Genomic DNA, 17,862 nt, shown 5'->3' with positions numbered 1-17,862 from the left:
CCCAAGGCTACGCACAAAGGAGTGCTACCCAGGTGGTGGGCCCTCTCTGCAACTGGGAGGCTCTGAGCTGCTGGTGGCCAGTGTGGCCATGGGGCAGCTCTGCCTCAGCTACTTAGGAAGTACTATTGGGAGGGCCAACTGTGCCTCTCCTTTAGCTTTTGACTTGGGTGGCAGGGGTAGCGGAAGTCTGGGGCATGGTCTCACTCTGTCATCCAGTCATGGCTAGCATAAAACTTACAGTCCTGCCTCCTTCTCCGAGTGCTGGGCTCACAAGTAAGTGTCTGCCACTACGTCTAGCAGTACTGTTTCTTCCTTCTCTCTAAGGCAGTGTGTCACTTTGTAGCCCAGGCTAGCTTCAAACTCACCGGCTACCCTTGTGCCTCAGCCTTCAGAGCACTGTGATGGCAGGCGTGTGCCACCACGGCCAGGTCTCATCAGGCTGGGGTTTAACTTAGGGTCTCACACTGCTAGGCAAGTGGCCCACACTGAGGAATATCCCTAGACCTTTGACATTATCTTGGTTTTTTTTTTTTAACACTATTTATTTATTATGTGTCTGCACAGTCTAGTGTGGGGGTCAAAGGACAATTTATGGGAATCGGTTCTCTCCTTCCACTATGTGGGTCTTGAAGATCCAACTCGGGTTGCCAAGCTTGGTGGCAAGTACCTTTACCCACTGAGACAGAGTCTTAAGGCCCAGACTGGCTTCAAACTTGTTGTGTATTCAAGAATGACCCTGAACTCCTGATTCTCCTGCCTCCATTTCCTCAGTGCTGGGACATTTTTTGTAGTATTCGTAATATACTGAAAGGCTTTTCTGGGGGCTGGAGAGATGGCCCAGTGGTTATGATCACCAACTGATCTTCCAGAGGACCTGGGCTCAATTTCCAGCACCCACATGGCAGTTCACAACTGTCTGTGATCTGGCACCCTTGCTCAGACATACATGCAGGCAAAAATGTCAATTGAAAAATAAATTTAGCCGGGCGGTGGTGGCGCACGCCTGTAATCCCAGCACTCGGGAGGCAGAGGCAGGCGGATCTCTGTGAGTTCGAGACCAGCCTGGTCTACAAGAGCTAGTTCCAGGACAGGCTCCAAAACCACAGAGAAACCTTGTCTCGAAAAAACCAAAAAAAGAAAAAAAAGAAAAATAAATTTAAACCAGGCGGTGGTGGCACGTGTCTTTAATCCTGGCACTCAAGAGGCAGAGGTAGGTGGGTCTCTTAAATTTAAAAGCAGCTGGGCGGTGGTGGCGCACGCCTTTAATCCCAGCACTCGGGAGGCAGAGGCAGGCAGATCTCTGTGAGTTTGAGACCAGCCTGGTCTACAGAGCTAGTTCCAGGACAGGCTCCAAAGCCACAGAGAAACCCTGTCTCGAAAAACCAAAAAAAAAAAAAAAAAAAAAAAAAAATTAAAAGCAAAAGGCTTTTCTAGATATATATATAGAGAGAGAGATTTTATATATTTGTGTTATATATCTATATATAGATAAGTATTTTTTAATAAATGCTCTGCATGTACACCTACCTGTATGTTAGAAGAGAACCAAAGCATTATGAGATTAGTGGCAATATAATAGTCCCTTAATTTTGGTTTTTCTTCCGTCCCATACCAGCTGGCTTTTCTGACATGAGACAGAGATTTTGGATTTTCCTTTAACAAGCATGCTTGGGCAGGGCGGTGGTGGCGCACGCCTGTAATCTCAGCACTTGGGAGGCAGAGACAGGCGGATCTCTGTGAGTTCGAGGCCAGCCTGGTCTACCAAGGGAGTTCCAGGACAGGCTCCAAAGCTACAGAGAAACCCTGTCTCGAAAAACAAAAAAAAAAAAAACAAAAAAAAAAAAAAAAAAAAACAAGCATGCTTGGGGTTTGAGAAGGAGAGAGCCACACCCTAACTCCAAAACCTGCTTTAATTTTTTTTTCTTTTTTTTTAAAAAATTTTATTTTTTTAGATTATTATGTAATCAACATTCTGCCTCGATGTATGCTCACATGCCAGAGGAGGGCGCCAGATCTCAGTACAGATGAGCCACCATGTGGTTGCTGGGAATTGAACTCAGGACTTCTGAAAGAGCAGCCAGTGCTCTTAACCTCTGAGCCATCTCTCCAGCCCCTGCTTTAATTTTTAATTGAACTGGGACTTTAAAAAAGACCATTTGAAGCCGGGCGGTGGTGGCGCACGCCTTTAATCCCAGAGGCAGAGGCAGGCGGATCTCTGGGAGTTCGAGGCCAGCCTGGTCTACAAGAGCTAGTTCCGGGACAGGCACTAAAGCTACAGAGAAACCCTGTCTCGAAAAACCAAAAAAAAAAAAAAGACCATTTGACTTATATCTCTGTAGAGAAAAGCAAAGCAAACATTTGGGAAGACTTATGCAATTTTATCCTGTTGGAAATGTGTTGGATCATTAGGCTGGTTTACTCCTTTTCTTAGGACATTTTCTCTGCAGGGTTTGTCCTTTTTCTTCAGGTGTCTCATTTGTCCAGTGGTCTTCAGATCCCTTAGTTGGATCTTTATTCTCCTGGAAAGATAAAAACAAAAACTTTATTCTCCTGGAAAGATAAAAACAAAACCTTGCCCCAGCCCTAACTTTGAAGAGTTTCCCTTTTTGGCAGGTTATATCAGATCAAATGAAACACATTTGCCAGTCTTATAAGTTACTTTAGATTGAATGGCCACATTGTTTGATGAACTATAGCCCCTTCTAATCAAGAGGTCTCTCTTGTTCGAATCTCATCTTTATCAATTTTGGTGGTTTCTATAGCTTATCTTCTCCTGTGGAAATAAAAGCAAAACCTCTTCCCCAACGTAACACTTAACTGTTTTCCATTCTGAGTTCAGCACATTCTTAAAGTATACAGGCTAATTTAGCTCAGCAGGTTTTTTCCTACCATCCAGTGTCTCTCCACAGCTGCTGTTCCTTTTTCATAGCATTTTGAACATTTAAAGTTAATAATTTTTTTTAATATTTATTTATTATGTATACAATATTCTGTCTGTGTGTGCCTGCAGGCCAAAAGAGGGCACCAAACCTCATTACAGATGGTTGTGAGCCACCATGTGGTTGCTGAGAATTGAACTCAGGAGCTTTGGAAGAGCAGGCAATGCTCTTAACCTCTGAGCCATCTCTCCAGCCCTAAAGTTAATAAATTTTGAGCAGTCTATCTCTGGGGGTCTTTATTACCCCTTTCTGTTTATAAAGCCTATCCTTTAGAGTTTGATTAGATGTTTCTATAACTGCTTGTCCTGTAGAATTGTGTGGTGTACCTGTAATAGCTTCTTTTGTCCTTTACTAGAGACATGCTGGAGCACTGTCAGTCTTAATTTGTACAGGTAACTTCTAATAAATGTGGAGTTACAGAATCAGCCTATTCAGAATTCAAAGCAGTTGCCCATTGAAATCCTGAATCTATGGTATGATGTACATATTTTAATTTTCTAAACTCTACCAAATAAAACACATCCATTTACCAAATTACATTTCTTTGAGTACCCTGAGGCTTATTTCCTGCAGGTAGTGGTGTTTGGTTATACAAAGAACAGGTAGGACATCCCCTTATAATTTCTTTGGCTTGTTGTCAAGTGATAGGAAAAAACTCTTTCTTCAAACCCTTGCTATTAACTTGGTGTTTCTTTTTTTTTTTGTTTTGTTTTGTTTTGTTTTGTTTTTCGAGACAGGGTTTCTCTGTGGTTTTGGAGCCTGTCCTGGAACTAGCTCTTGTAGACCAGGCTGGTCTCGAACTCACAGAGATCCGCCTGCCTCTGCCTCCCAAGTGCTGGGATTAAAGGCATGCGCCACCACCGCCCGTCTAACTTGGTGTTTCTTATGAAACTCAGAGGCTTCTAGCACATTTCCTACTAATGATTGATCAATTTCATCATTACCTTGGGCTAGAGAGCCTGGTAGACTCCTTTGCCCAGTTAGCTCAGTCAGGACAGACTAAAGCTATAGAGAAACCCTGTCTTGAAAAACTAAAAAGAAAGAAAAGAAATTCATTGGGACTGCCAGCCCACAAGTAACGACAGTCCCTGCTGCTGTCCTGGAACTCACTGTATAGACCAGACTGACCTCGAACTCACAGAGATCCACCTGCCTCTGCCTCCCAAGTGCTGGGATGAAAGTTGTGTGCCACCACCGCCCAGCTTCTTATTAATTATGAAAGCTCAACCGGAAAGAAATTAAACCAATTGCTTAGGCTTATTTCTAAATAAACTAATTTGTATTAAACTATGATCTGTCCTATGGTGTTACTTCTCTTCCATCTTGCATCTCCCATTTCCCTTCTGTGTCTCCTGGTATCTCCTCCCTTCTTCCCAGCATATACTCTCTGTCCCCAGATGTCCTGCTGAACCTCTTCCTAGCCATTGGCCGCTCAGCTTTTTGTTCCATCAATCACAGCAATACATTTTCACACAGTGTACAGACATCCCAGAACAGTGAGCGTTGAAGAGCAAGGAGCACATAATCTGCTAACCCATGGCAGTCTAACTGCAGTGGTGGGCACTTTCCATAGAGAGACTGAGGGCAGGGGATGCTCAGAAGGGCACTGGGCTGTGCCCGTAAGTGGAAAGGAAGAAGCAGGCCTGGTGACTGTAATTTTAGCCCTCAGGAGGAGGAGGCAGGAAGATCATGAGGTCTTGGACAGCCTGGTCTACATAAGAAAACCCTGAAGAAGAGGCAGGAACTAAAGTGGAGGAACATGCCCACTGGTTGCTCCTCATGGCTTGCTCAGCCTACTTTCTTTCTTAGACACCCAGGGCCACCTGCCCAGGGTGGGGGCCACCCACAGTGGGCTGGGCCCTTTCTTGGCAATCATCAATAAAGAAAATATCCCACAGGCCAATCTGGTGGTAGAGTACTCTTGACTAAGGTTCCCCCTTATCAGATGTCTCCAGCTGTGTCAACCAGATAGCTAGCCAGCACAGGCAATAAATTTTTAAATTTTTCCTTTCTGGGACAAAAGGTGGGCGTGGGGAGGGAGCCCTGGCAGATTGGAAAACAGCTGTAGCTCAGGCCGCTGAAGCCGAGGCCCAGGGGGGTGATCACTTGAACAGACCTAGGATGACCAAATTGGAGGAAAGCAGGAGGTATAGACCCTGACATGCTGAAGCTGGACCTAGTCGGGCACGGGAAGGCCCTTTGCTCACAGGCTCTGCCCCCATTCAGCCGCAGCATTTACTGGCTAAACCCAGTGCTTCGAAAGACTCGCCGAAGCTGTGTGGAATGGCACATGTGTTTAACCCCAGCACTCAGGATGGAGAAGCTGACCAATCTCTTGATCTAGCCAGACTCCACAGTGACATACACCATGTGGCAGCCCCCATGGCCAGCCACTATTCATTGACAGGCTCACCTTGCCACTGCCTCAGCCTGCCTTCTCTCCCTTTGTCCACAAGCACCTGGGAGTGAGGTGTGGCTGAGGCTTGTGTTCTGTTTTCTGCCTGGCATCTGATTTTCAGTATCACTTTTTATGTGGACTGGGTAGTGAGAATAAAAGCAGAACCACAGCTTTTCCTCTTGGTCACCAGCTGGCTGGTGCTTCTCGGTCGCTGTGCTTTCAGGGAGGATTTTGTTTGTTTTTTGGGTTTGTTTTGTTTTTTGAGACAGGGTTTCTCTGTAGCTTTGGAGCCTGTCCTGGAACTTGCTCCATAGACCAGGCTGGCCTTGAACTCACAGAGGTAGCCTGCTTCTGCCTCCCAAGTGCTGGGATTAAAAGTGTGTTGCCACCACCACCGGCTTCAGGGAGGTTTTGTTTGCAGGTCTTTATTTACTTTTTGTTTTTTTTTTTGGGGGGGGGGGGGTTGGTTGCCTTTGGTATTTTGGTTTGTTTTTGTTTTCTTTGGGACAAGGTCTCCTATGGATCTTGGTTTTCCTCTATAGATAGTTCCGAGAGATTCAAGCCTCTGACTCTTCGGTGTTAGTATTAAAGATGTATGCCACGATGCCTGGCTTTACTTGCAGTTTTTTCAGTACCTCCATCTTCCTAAACCTGAAAGGCACATGCCTGGAGGGTATATGCTGGACCCTTGTTCCCAGGGGAGGGATGGACCGGACCCAGCTCAGCCTGTCATCAGGGGCTGGCATCTCCAGGAACCATCCCTACCCCTGTGGCAATCTGCATTCTGGCTCAGAGCTCCTGGCAAGTGAACAGCCAGTTATAGCCCAGAGGCCGAGGTGCCATGCACTCTACCAAGTACAGGACACTCTACCAAGTACAGGCTATCCCAGTCAAGCCTGTAAAACTGGACACACTATCTCCCTCCATCTGACCCACTGTGATCCTTTACTTGGATGCGGTGGCAACTTTCTAGGACTGCCTTCCTTGCTCCTCCATTTAGGACCTTGAAGTCAGCAACAAGGGGGAGAAGGGGGGACAGATTTGAGGCTGCAGCCCCCAGCAACAGCAGCCTGTGCGCTTCAGCCAGTGCGTTGTTATGACAAGGGAGCACGCTCCCGCTCCAGGTGGAGGCCGCTAATGTCAGTCAAGACCCATCCCTGACACCGTGTCAGGAATTGCTTATTCCAGGTTCATCCTCCTTCCTTGGCATTCAAATTGTGTATGGAGCAATTAGCATTTAATATTTGGTAATTAGCATGCTTAATGTGATTCTGATAAGTTCCTTGACATTTTCATAAAAACAGCACGTTCCCTCCCACCCTTCAAGGAGCAAGACTCAGTTTGTCAAAAAGAAAAAAATGCGCGCCAGTCTTTTTTGGTTCTGAATATGAATGTGCAGGGCCTCTTCCTGGGATCTGCGGGTAAATTTAGAAACTCTTCGGGAAAGAGCCCCATTCTTATTCCGCAGCTACCCGCTCCTGGCTCGCAATTCAAAGCAAAGGAGCCAAATGGCGCGACAATCCTCTCATGTAAATAAAAATACTTTAGGGGCCCGGACTAAACTCAGGATCTCAAACCCAGTGAGCTGCCAAGGATGAGGCCCCGGCCCTTGAACCCCTGCGCCGGCGCCGCCCGCCCCGGAACCCTCCCGCCGCCAGGGCCCCTCTGCCCCACGTGGCCCGGCAGCCGGCCGCACTACCCTGCTGCTGCTGACGGACAGCTCGCCCTAGCCAATCACCGCTGGCTGCGGCCCGGCGGCCAATGAGCACCCGTGAAGCCGCGGGCCAGCCCACGCTGCCATTGGATGGCCAGGGCTCCGCCCCTCAACACAGGCCCCGCCCCCGTACGGGTTAGGTTGTGGCGCGGGCGGCGGGCAGAGCTGGTCCCGTTGTGCTGCGGCTCCGCGCGGCCTGCAGTCCCGGGCCCGCGACGCGCGCCGCCCGCCCGCCCGCCCGCCATGGATCCCGGCCCCGACAGCACAGCCGCGCCCGGCCCCGCCGCCATCCGCGAGGGCTGGTTCCGAGAGACCTGCAGCTTGTGGCCTGGCCAGGCCTTGTCGCTGCAGGTGGAGCAGCTGCTGCACCACCGGCGCTCGCGGTACCAAGACATCCTCGTCTTCCGCAGGTACCGACCGCCGCGCGCCGGGACAGCTGTCAGAAGTTCTGCGCTAGGCCCGGCTCTCTCGCGCTAAGCCCGCGTCCCGGCCCCGCGTCCACGTGTCACTCCCAGGACACGTCAGCCGAGGGGACCCCGAGGCCCACCCAGCCCCCACTCGTGGCCGGCCTGCCACGTGTCACCCCGACGGCCCACACCGGGACCCCGTGGCGGCCACGGTGCGCACCCAGGGCGGGCTGGGACCCGTTCTCCCCGTGCCCCTGGACCCACATCCCCGACTGTCACTCTGCCCGCAGTAAAACCTACGGCAACGTGCTGGTTCTGGATGGCGTCATCCAGTGTACCGAGAGGGACGAGTTCTCCTACCAGGAGATGATCGCCAACCTGCCGCTCTGCAGTCACCCCAACCCGCGGAAGGTACCGCATCCCCCCCTGGTTCGGCCCCGAGCTCAGGGTCCCAAAACAGGTCTGGCACTAGGTGTGGGGCCAGATGCCACCCAGATGTTTGTTAGAAATTGCCAGTCCGGATGAGTGGAGCCCCTAGGGGGGTTGTTCTCTTGAGAAGCCCCGAGGGGAAACCCGGGCTTCCAAGACAGAAGGGTTCTCTGGAAGGTAGAAAATGAGTCAGAGATCTGTAGCTGGGAGGCGCATTGACAGTTCCAGGTTCTGTGGGAGTGGACCTGCTCAGGCCTGACTTGTCCTTCCTCCACCCAGGTGCTGATCATCGGGGGTGGAGATGGGGGCGTCCTACGGGAAGTGGTGAAGCACCCGTCTGTGGAGTCTGTGGTCCAGTGTGAGATCGATGAGGTGGGTGCTGTAGGACAGGCCTGAGTCCCCAGGGTCAGCTCTGTCCCTTCCTGACTTTGCACCCTATGGCTCAATGTTCCTGTTTCCTCAGTCTGAAAAGATGATTCAGTAGGAAAACCAGGTAAAGCCTGGCACACATTGTACTGTGGATGTTAATTCTGTATGTTCAGAGCTGGTCTCTGCCTTAAGGCCCTGGCAAGGCCAGGGACATCACCAGCAACTAAGGCATCTACCCTTTATGCCCAGTGTGGTTTTAGTGAGCACTGCACTGAGCGTTGCCCAAGGTTCTGGGATGATGGGCAGGTGAGTCCTGAGCGTACAGCTGATCATCTGGACTGGAGGAGACATTGCAGTGACCTGATAAGGCTAGCTAGGGATAGAAGGAGGGTCCTGGCCATAAGAAATTCTGTAGCCACACATATCTAGATCCCAGCACTTAGGGGATGGAAGCAAGATCCGAAGTTCGAGGCCAGCCTGAGTTACATGAGACTGGTTCAAAAATATTAAAGGGTCTCCCAGGCGGTGGTGGTGCACGCCTTTAATCCCAGCATTTGGGAGGCATAGGTAACTGGATCTGAGTTCAAGGTCTACAGAGCTGTTACAGAGAAAAACTCTGTCTCAAAAAACCTAATAAAGGGTCAAGAAAGCCCTGCTCTGTACACGGGACACTCGGTCTACATGATGGTGCGTTCCGGGTGAGAACCAGTCAGCCCCTGAATAGCTGAAGTTCCAGAGTCCCTTCCATTTTACAGATCTGTGGGAACTGGGGTTCCGAAAGGGAAGGGCTTGTCCAAGGAGACTCAACCAGGAGTCTCTAAACTCAGACCCAGCACAGTCCCTCCTGTCCCCCTCTCCAGGATGTCATTGAAGTCTCTAAGAAGTTTCTGCCGGGTATGGCCATCGGTTATTCTAGCTCTAAGCTGACCCTCCATGTGGGTGATGGCTTTGAGTTCATGAAACAGAACCAAGATGCCTTCGACGTCATCATCACCGACTCCTCGGATCCCATGGGTGAGCCAGGGCAAGCCCCATACCCGCAGCAGCCCCCCAGCCAGAGCTGTGTTCTCCCTTGCCACCAGAGATGGAGACCTGAAGAGAGTGGGGTGGGGTGTGATGTGGGAGGGGGTTAAATGCAGGGTCCCCCAGGTGGAAGCAGTAGGCTCCACAATACCCAAACTTTGGTCCAACACCATCTCTGCCGCTGAGAAACCGTGTGGCTGGGTCATGGATGACTGGCCTGGGGGTCTCAGCCAGGTTAGCCGAGGTCTCTGCCCCTCTAGGCCCCGCTGAGAGCCTCTTCAAGGAGTCCTATTACCAGCTCATGAAGACAGCACTCAAGGAGGATGGCATCCTTTGCTGCCAGGGTGAGCATGGGCACAGTGGGATGCACGATTGGGCCATCTGTTCTCTCTGTGGCAAGGCTGACCCACAACTCCCCCACAGGTGAGTGCCAGTGGCTGCACCTGGACCTCATCAAGGAGATGAGGCACTTCTGCAAATCTCTCTTCCCTGTGGTGGGCTATGCCTACTGCACCATCCCCACCTACCCAAGTGGCCAGATTGGTTTCATGCTATGTAGCAAAAACCCGGTGAGCTGGGGGTCACCTGCAAGGTAGGGTGTGGGTGGACGCTGAGAGCCCCTTCTTGATACCCTTTGGTCCCTGGTCCCCAGAGCACCAACTTCCGGGAGCCTGTGCAGCAGCTGACACAGGCCCAGGTGGAGCAGATGCAGCTGAAATACTATAACACGGACATGCACCGCGCAGCCTTTGTGCTGCCCGAGTTCACCCGCAAGGTGAGTGGCCTGCCAGTCTCCCTGCTGTGCCTCCTTGTCCTGCACATCTTAGACATCTTCCTGACGCCCTCTTGTCCCACCAGGCCCTGAATGACATAAGCTGAGCCTAGGTGCCACTGCAATACCACCCGCGACCTCAATCGGACTGGACCAAGGAGCTTCCAAGGTGTCTAGGGCCCCGCCAGCCCTGAACGAGACTCCCAGTGACTCTTACCGACCAACCAAGTGTTACAGGCCCCAGAATGCTGCCTGGCCTGCCCTGCTGGGTGGACTCAGTCTTTGTGGCGTTTGGCCCCAAGCCTAAACCAGCTCTGTACAGCACCATCTATGCCCTCTGTCACCTAACAAAAAATGTGTATTTATAATAACTCAGTCATGACCCCGACCTTTTCTGGTCCCACCAGTGGTACTGATGATGAGGGAGGCCTGTGGGCTCTGGGGACCCAGCAGTCACAAGCCCAGCCCCTCGGCTAATCAAGCACCCACCACAGGAGTGTCGGGTAGAGGATCCAGATAGTGAAATCTGCAGGCTCTAACTTTTGGACTGCCCCGGAGTGTTCAGAATGTGGGCATCTTGCAGAATTGAGGCAGGGTACACCCTGGCACTAGAGGCAATCCCAGAAGAGACTGGCAAGGACCTGGAACATGTTTAATCACATCTGCTTACCCCTATAATGCTTTTTCTGTGGATCAAAACCTGAGTTCAAATCCACCTCCTAAGTTTCAAAGGCACGCTGTTCTCTCTCCAAGGTGCTGAACTTGATTCTCAGCCTCACCACATCCTCTCACCAGAACCAGGGCTCTGGTCTCTGGAGAGAGGAGCCAGGTACAGGAATGACCCAGAAAGCTTGCTAGAGCAGGAGTTAACCATGCCCCACTGTAGCCAAGGGAGAGGGGAGCTTGTGGGAAGATGATAGGCTGGCAGGGGCACCAACGCTGTTGCTCCGCTATCGAAGTGACAAGACAGGCTCCCAAACTTGAGCGTCACCGAGTGCCCTGTGTTGACAGGAGTGATTCTGACTGTGGGGACCCAGGGTCTGGCACACTCAGACCATGTGCCGTTGAGCTGATTGGCCTCACTGTCATGGCCTCAGCCTAACTGCTTAGGTGCCCTTCCCAAAGCTCGTGTCTGCCCAGCCAAGTAGAGGGCAGAATTGCTCTGCTGTGGGCTTGACACCAGGGAGCAGGAAGTCAGTCTCTGAATACCAAATACTGGGTGGCATCTCCAGCTCAGACCAAGCTCTTGGGTTCCCAAAGAGCCACATCCATCAGCTCTGTGAACTGAGTGTCTTCTCAAGCACAGCAGCAGCCGCGGAGAGGCCTGGAGTCTGAGCCACAGAATGCTCAGACTGGCTTGTACTGGGGAACAGGAAATCTTTGGTTGTTCAAGACAGGGTTTCTGTATCCCTGGCTGTCCTAGAACTCTTTCTAGACCAGGCGAGCCTTGAACTCAGATCCTCCTGCCTTTGCTTCCCAAGAACTGAGATTAAAAGGCTTGTGCCACCACACCCAGATGGAAATTTTGCCTAGAGTTCTAAAATTGTAAATTAGCCATGTCCTGGTTTAAGAATTCCAATAGTTGGGGGCTGGAGAGATGGCTCAGAGGTTAAGAGCACTGACTGCTCTTCCAGAGGTCCTGAGTTCAATTCCCAGCAACCACATGGTGGCTCACAGTCACCTGTAATAAGATCTGGTGCCCTCTTCAGGCCAGCAAGCATACAGATAGAACACTGTATACATAATAAATAAATCTTTAAAAAAAAAATTCCAATAGTCGGCCACGCCTTTAATCCCAGAGTTTGAGGCCAGCCTGGTCTACAGAGCGAGTGCCAGGACAGGCTCCAAAGCTACAGAGAAACCCTGTCTCAAATTCCAGTAGTCCCCTGGGCTGCTCAGAAAAACAGTGACCCCCAAGTTGATATCTGGGAAGTCATCTCACTTCCTGCTTATTTTATAGCTTTTGGTCATTGTCCCTAATTACAGTCACAGGGACTAAAACCTTTGGAATTTCTTGATGGGAGTATTATGTCATTTGTAATGGGTTCCTTTGACACCTGACTTTGCTAGTTAGGTGATTTGGGTGGGAGACAGCCTTGCACCCTGGTCATCAGGTAAGTAGTGCAAGACTTGTTCTGGCCTCCAAGAGTCGAAGTTGCTAAAGCCTGGGAATGACCAGAGGGACCTAGGTTGTCTGCCAGCTTTAATCCCAGCACTCAGGAGGCAGAGACAGGCATATCTCCAAGTTCGAATTCATCCACCTCTACAAAGTGAGTTCCAGGACGGCCAGGGCCACACAGAGAAACCCTGTCTCAAGAAAAAAGTCACGGGGGCTGGAGAGATGGCTCAGTGGTTAAGAGCATTGCCTGCTCTTCCAAAGGTCCTGAGTTCAATTCCCGGCAACCACATGGTGGCTCACAACCATCTGGAATGAGGTCTGGTGCCCTCTTCTGGTCTGCAGACATACACACAGACAGAATATTGTATACATAATAAATAAATAAATATTAAAAAAAAAAAAAGAAAAAAGTCACGGGTAGAGATGATAAGTCACTCTATGGAACTGCTGTCCAAAATGAAGTTAGTCTTGTAAACTGCCTCCCCAGATCTGCCGCCAGCACACTTGTTGGGCAGGCTAATGTGGGAATGACCCTTTGTGCCTGTAGATGATCGGTTATGTCTTAAATAACAAATCCACATAACTCCTGGACTTGGTCATGTCTACCATCATTGATTAGTTGCTTTTCTCCAAGGATTGGGGTAAAACACTTGCCTGGCATGAGCAAGGCCCTGGCTTCCATCCCAGCACCGTGGAGACAAAGATTTAACTCCCTCCTTCCCTTCTGCCTGCCTGCTCACCTTGGTAGGCTGGCTTTCATGTAGAACATGCTTACAGCTGGGACAGGAAGTAGCCCACTGTGGCTTTATCTCTTGCCAGGTGAGTTCCCTAGGATGTTGATTGGTTAATCTTGTTTGTTTTTTTTCCCATGGTTTTTAAATTTTTATTTCCAAAACAGGGTTTCTCTATGTAGCCCTGACTGTCCTGGAACTCTGTAAATCAGGCTGGTCTCAAATTCAGAGATCCACCTGCCTCTGCCTCCTGTCTGTTGGGATTAAAGGTGTGCACCACCACCTGGCATGCTTTGTTGTTTTAAATGCCCTATCCCGATATGTACTTCAAGCTGGCGTAGAATTTAGGATCCTCCTGCTTCAGCCTCCTGAGTGCCGGTATCACAGTCATGGCTGCCATGAGACAGCTGGAGGTAAGGTCAGACAACTTCCTCCAGGGAGCAGCACAGACATCAAAGCACTCAGGTTCACCCAGTACCAAGCGCTCTGTCCTAGTGCAGAAATGACAGTCACAGAATCCCAGGGGGAGAAGTCCTCTGTGCCTGGGTCCCTGTGGAACAGCCTGGTTGCGTTTTTTCTGTCTCTACTTCCTTTTCTCTGGTTTTTTGTTTGTTTGTTTGTTTTTTGTTTTTTTTTTTTAATATTTATTTATTTATTATGTATACAATATTCTGTCTGTATGCCTGAAGGCCAGAAGAGGGCGCCAGACCTCCCTACAGATGGTTGTGAGCCACCATGTGGTTGCCGGGAATTGAACTCAGGACCTTTGGAAGAGCAGGCAATGCTCTTAACCACTGAGCCATCTCTCCAGCCCCCCTGTTTTTTTTTTTTTTTTGTTGTTGTTGTTTTGTTTTTTGTTTTTCGAGACAGGGTTTCTCTGTGGTTTTGGACCTTTTCTCTGGTTTTACATCCTATAAGCATCATAGACCCTGGGCTGACCCCATGCACAGGGCAGGGAGGGGTTTAAGCTGGAGCTCAGAGACTCACAGTCTAGGCTGGGTTTGAGACCAGCTCCAAGCTTCAAGGGAGATACATCCTCCCAACATCCTCTCTGAGACCAAGAGCATGGATCACCAGCTCTGGCCTTCCTGTCCACAGGGCTGTGTTCTTCCGTCATTGTTGGGAGGGCAGAGGCCCAGGGACTGAGCTTAAACTCCCTGGGCCTTACAAATCTTGACTTCTTATATTCTGGTCTAGAAGGGAGATAAGCTGGGCAGTGGTGGTGCATACCTTTAATGTCAGGGAGGCAGAAGATGGAGATCTCTCCAAGTTTGAGGCCAGCCTGGTCTACAGAGTGAGTTCCAGGACAGCTAGGGCTAAATAGAGAAACCCTGTCTCAAAAAAAAAAGATAAACTATCCCCCCTCTCAGCAGTCATGGATGGGAAGATAAAGGAAAATGGTGAATTACTGGGACCAGTATAAAAGGAAGAAGTACCAGTAAGGGATGAGGTCAGGGAACATGGAAAATAAGGAAGGGGGAGGCCATCAAGCCGGTTCTTCAGGCACAGCTCTGCCCACGGCTGCTCCCCCACATCACATTAAGGCTACTCACACATCCCTTCTGCATCCTGCTGACACATCTGCCAGATGTGGCTGAGGTTGCCAACAAGAGCAGCGGTCCCCCGACGTGCCCAGCTGCAAAATGAAGACCTGGAGATGGCAGGAAGGGGACAGAAGAGAAGTGGCCGAAAGGACAGCAATGCTGTGAAGTAAACACGGTCGTGGGATCCTCTGCCTGGGCCTCAGTCTTGCCGTTTGCGGAAGAGGCTGGATGACCTGGGGACCTGGGCCAGGGGAAGTCACTAGTCCCTGGATCTTGTCCTAGGGAGACGAGGTGTGACTCTTCCTCTTTGGGGCTGGTTGGTCCCTCTGGTTTCCTGAGGCAGGTTGTAGTCAACTCAGACCATCTCAAGTGCAACCAAGTTGAATGTGAACTTTGGCTTAGACCAGCTCTCTTGGCGATGACTTTCCTAAAAACGTGTGGAAATATTACAGTAGTTGTGTTCAAGACCTTGCTGAGACCTGAGGTCCCCAGACCAGAGCAGAAAGACATGTGCTCCCCCTGGGAGACAGACAGGAGACAGCAGCAGCCCTGGGTTCAAACCTGCTGCATCATCTCTCATTTCTATGATGTGAGTGCCCTGACAGCTCCTATCCTCAGTCTTCACAACTGTAAAGTGGGCAGAATGTGAAGATGAACTTGGCTACAGAATCAAATTCCCTGAATCTGACTCCGGTTTTTTCCACTTGGTGACCTGAAGCCACTAGTTACTCCTCCTCTGAAAATAGATGAACAAGAAAATTCACTTCCTGGGCTGGAGAGATGGCTCAGAGGTTAAGAGCATTGCCTGCACATTGCCTCCTCTTCCAAAGGTCCTGAGTTCAATTCCCAGCAACCACATGGTGGCTCACAACCATCTGTAATGAGGTCTGGTGCCCTCTTCTGGCCTGCAGGCACACACAGACAGAATATCGTATACATAATAAATAAATAAATATTAAAAAAAAAAAAGAAAATTCACTTCCTGGGGGCAGGGCTTAGGTGAAAGCATACGTATTCAGGGCCTGGCACCCAATCCATGGCAGCCATTGGTTAGGGTCATGACAGATATGGTTGGCAGCTTTCTCGTTGCCTAATAGGCATATGACCTGATAAAGCTCGGGTTTATCACCCAGCCCTCCACTCCAGCTCTGCGCCCTACCACTGTTTTGGAGTAGACAGCTCTGTGCCCTGCCCACATGGCAGAAGGAGAGAGGCAATTCTGGTGAGCTGTCCTGACTTTCATGCTTATTTATGCACACACACAATGAATGATAAAGACAAAGGTAGTTTAAATGATTTGGTGGAGCTGGGAGGTGGTGGCGCACACCTTTAATTCCAGCACTTGAGAAGCAGAGGCAGGCAGATGTTTATGAGTTTGAGGCCAGTCTGGTCTACAGAGCAAGTTCCAAGATAGGCAGGGCTACATAGAGAAACGCTGTATCGAAATCAAGAAAAAGAAGGAAAAAAAAGAAAGAAAAGGAAAAACAAATGAACTTCAGAGGTTTTGTAGGAAACATTCTTACTGTGGTTGTCTGAAGACACTCCCAGAGACACAAACTTGCAGAGGCCGCGACCTTACCCAGAACTTCACACATCTGCAGCAGCTGCCTGCTTAGATCCTCGTCACTCTTGTTATTAGTCATTGTGGCCAGGACTATTGTTTTAAAATATCCGATGCCAGCATCTTTATCTGTAAAACTTCTTGCTCAAGCTTTGTGACTACGCCCATAATTTATGATGGCATGAGCATTGCCAAGGCAATGCTCTGCTCTTCCCAAGTAAACATTAAATGGCAGAATTCCTTAGATGATCTATCTCTCTCTGGCCTTTTTTTAATTCACTGGGTGCTGAGGAGCACAGCCGGGGCCAAGCATGCGCTGTGCTGCTGAACTGCCACCGCTGACTGTCTTTAATTTTGGACTTGAGGCAATAAAGAAAGGATTTTTATATAAGAGTCAACTCGTCCTCCTGCCTCAGCCTCCTGGTGCTAAAACGCGTGGGTATGTGCCCTATTATATGAACCAGTTACTCCAGGATTGTGGGGTAAACTTCAAACATGAAGAATACACACATACACATACACACAAAGTCATGACTTAAATATAAAATGTCTCCCACACAGCGGGGTTGGAGACATGGCTCATTCATTAAGAGTACTTGCTGCTATTGCAGAGGACCCAGGTTCAATTTCCTGCACCCACATAACTTACAACCAACCAATCTGTAACTCCAGTTCCAGGGGATCTGATGCCCTCTTCTGGCCTCTGAGGGTACCAGGTACACAAGTTCACTTACATACATGCAAGCTCATACGGTTAAAAATATATATATAAAAGAAAAGAAAAGGTCCAGACAGACTCCTGTGTTGGATAATAGGCCCCGCAGCTGACAGGCTGTTTTTTTTTTTTTTTTTTTTTTTTTGGTTTTTCGAGACAGGGTTTCTCTGAACTAGCTCTTGTAGACCAGGCTGGTCTTGAACTCACAGAGATCCGCCTGCCTCTGCCTCCCGAGTGCTGGGATTAAAGGCGTGCGCCACCACCGCCCGGCTGACAGGCTGTTTTTTTTTTTTTAAATATTTATTTATTTATTTATTATGTATACAATATTCTGTCGGTATGCCTGAAGGCCAGAAGAGGGCGCCAGACCTCTTTACAAATGGTTGTGAGCCACCATGTGGTTGCTGGGAATTGAACTCAGGACCTTTGGAAGAGCAGGCAATGCTCTTAACCACTGAGCCATCTCTCCAGCCCCTGACAGGCTGTTTTTGAAGGCTCCGAAAACCTTAGGAGGCAGGTTCTGGTTGAGGAAGTAACAGACCTTGCCTCACAGAGGAGAACAGAGTGAGCCTAAAACGGTGATGAAGTGGAAGGTTTGAATACAAAATAGGGCTTGTCCATTTCACTCTTACCGTGAGCAACATGGGCTAAGTCTGCTTATAGAGCCTCAAGGATCCTATCTTTGGAGACAGAAGAAAAAGAAAGAGGGAGAAGGAGGGAAGGAGAAGGAAGAGAGGAGGGAGAGGGAGGGAGAGAGAGGGGGAGAGAGAGAGAGAGAGAGAGAGAGAGAGAGAGAAGACAGGGAGAGAGAGGGGACAGGGGAGAGGAGGGAGAGAGAGAGGAAGGAAAGACGGGAAGAGAGAGGATGGAGAGAGAGAGAAAGAGAGAGGACAGGCAGAGAAGAGAGAGGACAAGGAAGGGAGAGAGAGAGAACACGGGATAGGGAGGGAGGGGGAGGGGGGGGACGGGGGAGAGAGGGACACAGACTCTTTGTTCTTCCCCACACAGCCACACTGGATAAGTCCCTGTGGTTTTCACTGTTAAACGTGTCTGTTTAGCTGGCCTGTTGAGGTCAGCTGGCTGGGACTAGCTGCTAAAATCTGACCCAAGAGACTTCTCTCTCTTACTTTTAATATTTGGT

The 17,862-nt window shown here is 49.7% G+C and overlaps 1 protein-coding gene across 1 annotated transcript; it reads left to right on the top strand.

Annotated features, from left to right (window-relative positions):
• The first annotated feature begins 7,275 nt into the window (after window positions 1-7,275).
• Window positions 7,276-10,426, top strand: LOC121441791 (spermidine synthase). The gene is made up of 8 exons (XM_041643093.1): window positions 7,276-7,461; window positions 7,749-7,869; window positions 8,167-8,259; window positions 9,117-9,270; window positions 9,540-9,623; window positions 9,703-9,848; window positions 9,932-10,054; window positions 10,138-10,426. Exons 1-8 carry the CDS (start codon window positions 7,295-7,297, stop codon window positions 10,156-10,158), a joined length of 909 nt encoding a protein of 302 aa, XP_041499027.1. The 5' UTR covers window positions 7,276-7,294; the 3' UTR covers window positions 10,159-10,426.
• The last annotated feature ends 7,436 nt before the right edge of the window (window positions 10,427-17,862 follow it).

This window comes from Microtus oregoni, unplaced genomic scaffold, assembly GCF_018167655.1.
Source record: "Microtus oregoni isolate MIOR12 unplaced genomic scaffold, Mior012 000081F_ref0000091, whole genome shotgun sequence".
In the NCBI taxonomy this organism is placed as follows: domain Eukaryota; kingdom Metazoa; phylum Chordata; class Mammalia; order Rodentia; family Cricetidae; genus Microtus; species Microtus oregoni.
Note: the sequence above shows the minus strand (reverse complement) of the source record. Positions and strands in the feature narration are given on the sequence as shown.

What these genes read in the sequence shown, in the direction of transcription:
- LOC121441791 (XM_041643093.1), top strand. Translation starts at nt 7,295, where the DNA reads ATGGATCCCGGCCCCGACAGCACAGCCGCGCCCGGCCCCGCCGCCATC. An exon ending in TGCTATGTAGCAAAAACCCG is followed by an intron (nt 9,849 to 9,931) that starts GTGAGCTGGGGG and finishes CCTGGTCCCCAG; the next exon opens with AGCACCAACTTCCGGGAGCC. An exon ending in TGCCCGAGTTCACCCGCAAG is followed by an intron (nt 10,055 to 10,137) that starts GTGAGTGGCCTG and finishes TTGTCCCACCAG; the next exon opens with GCCCTGAATGACATAAGCTG.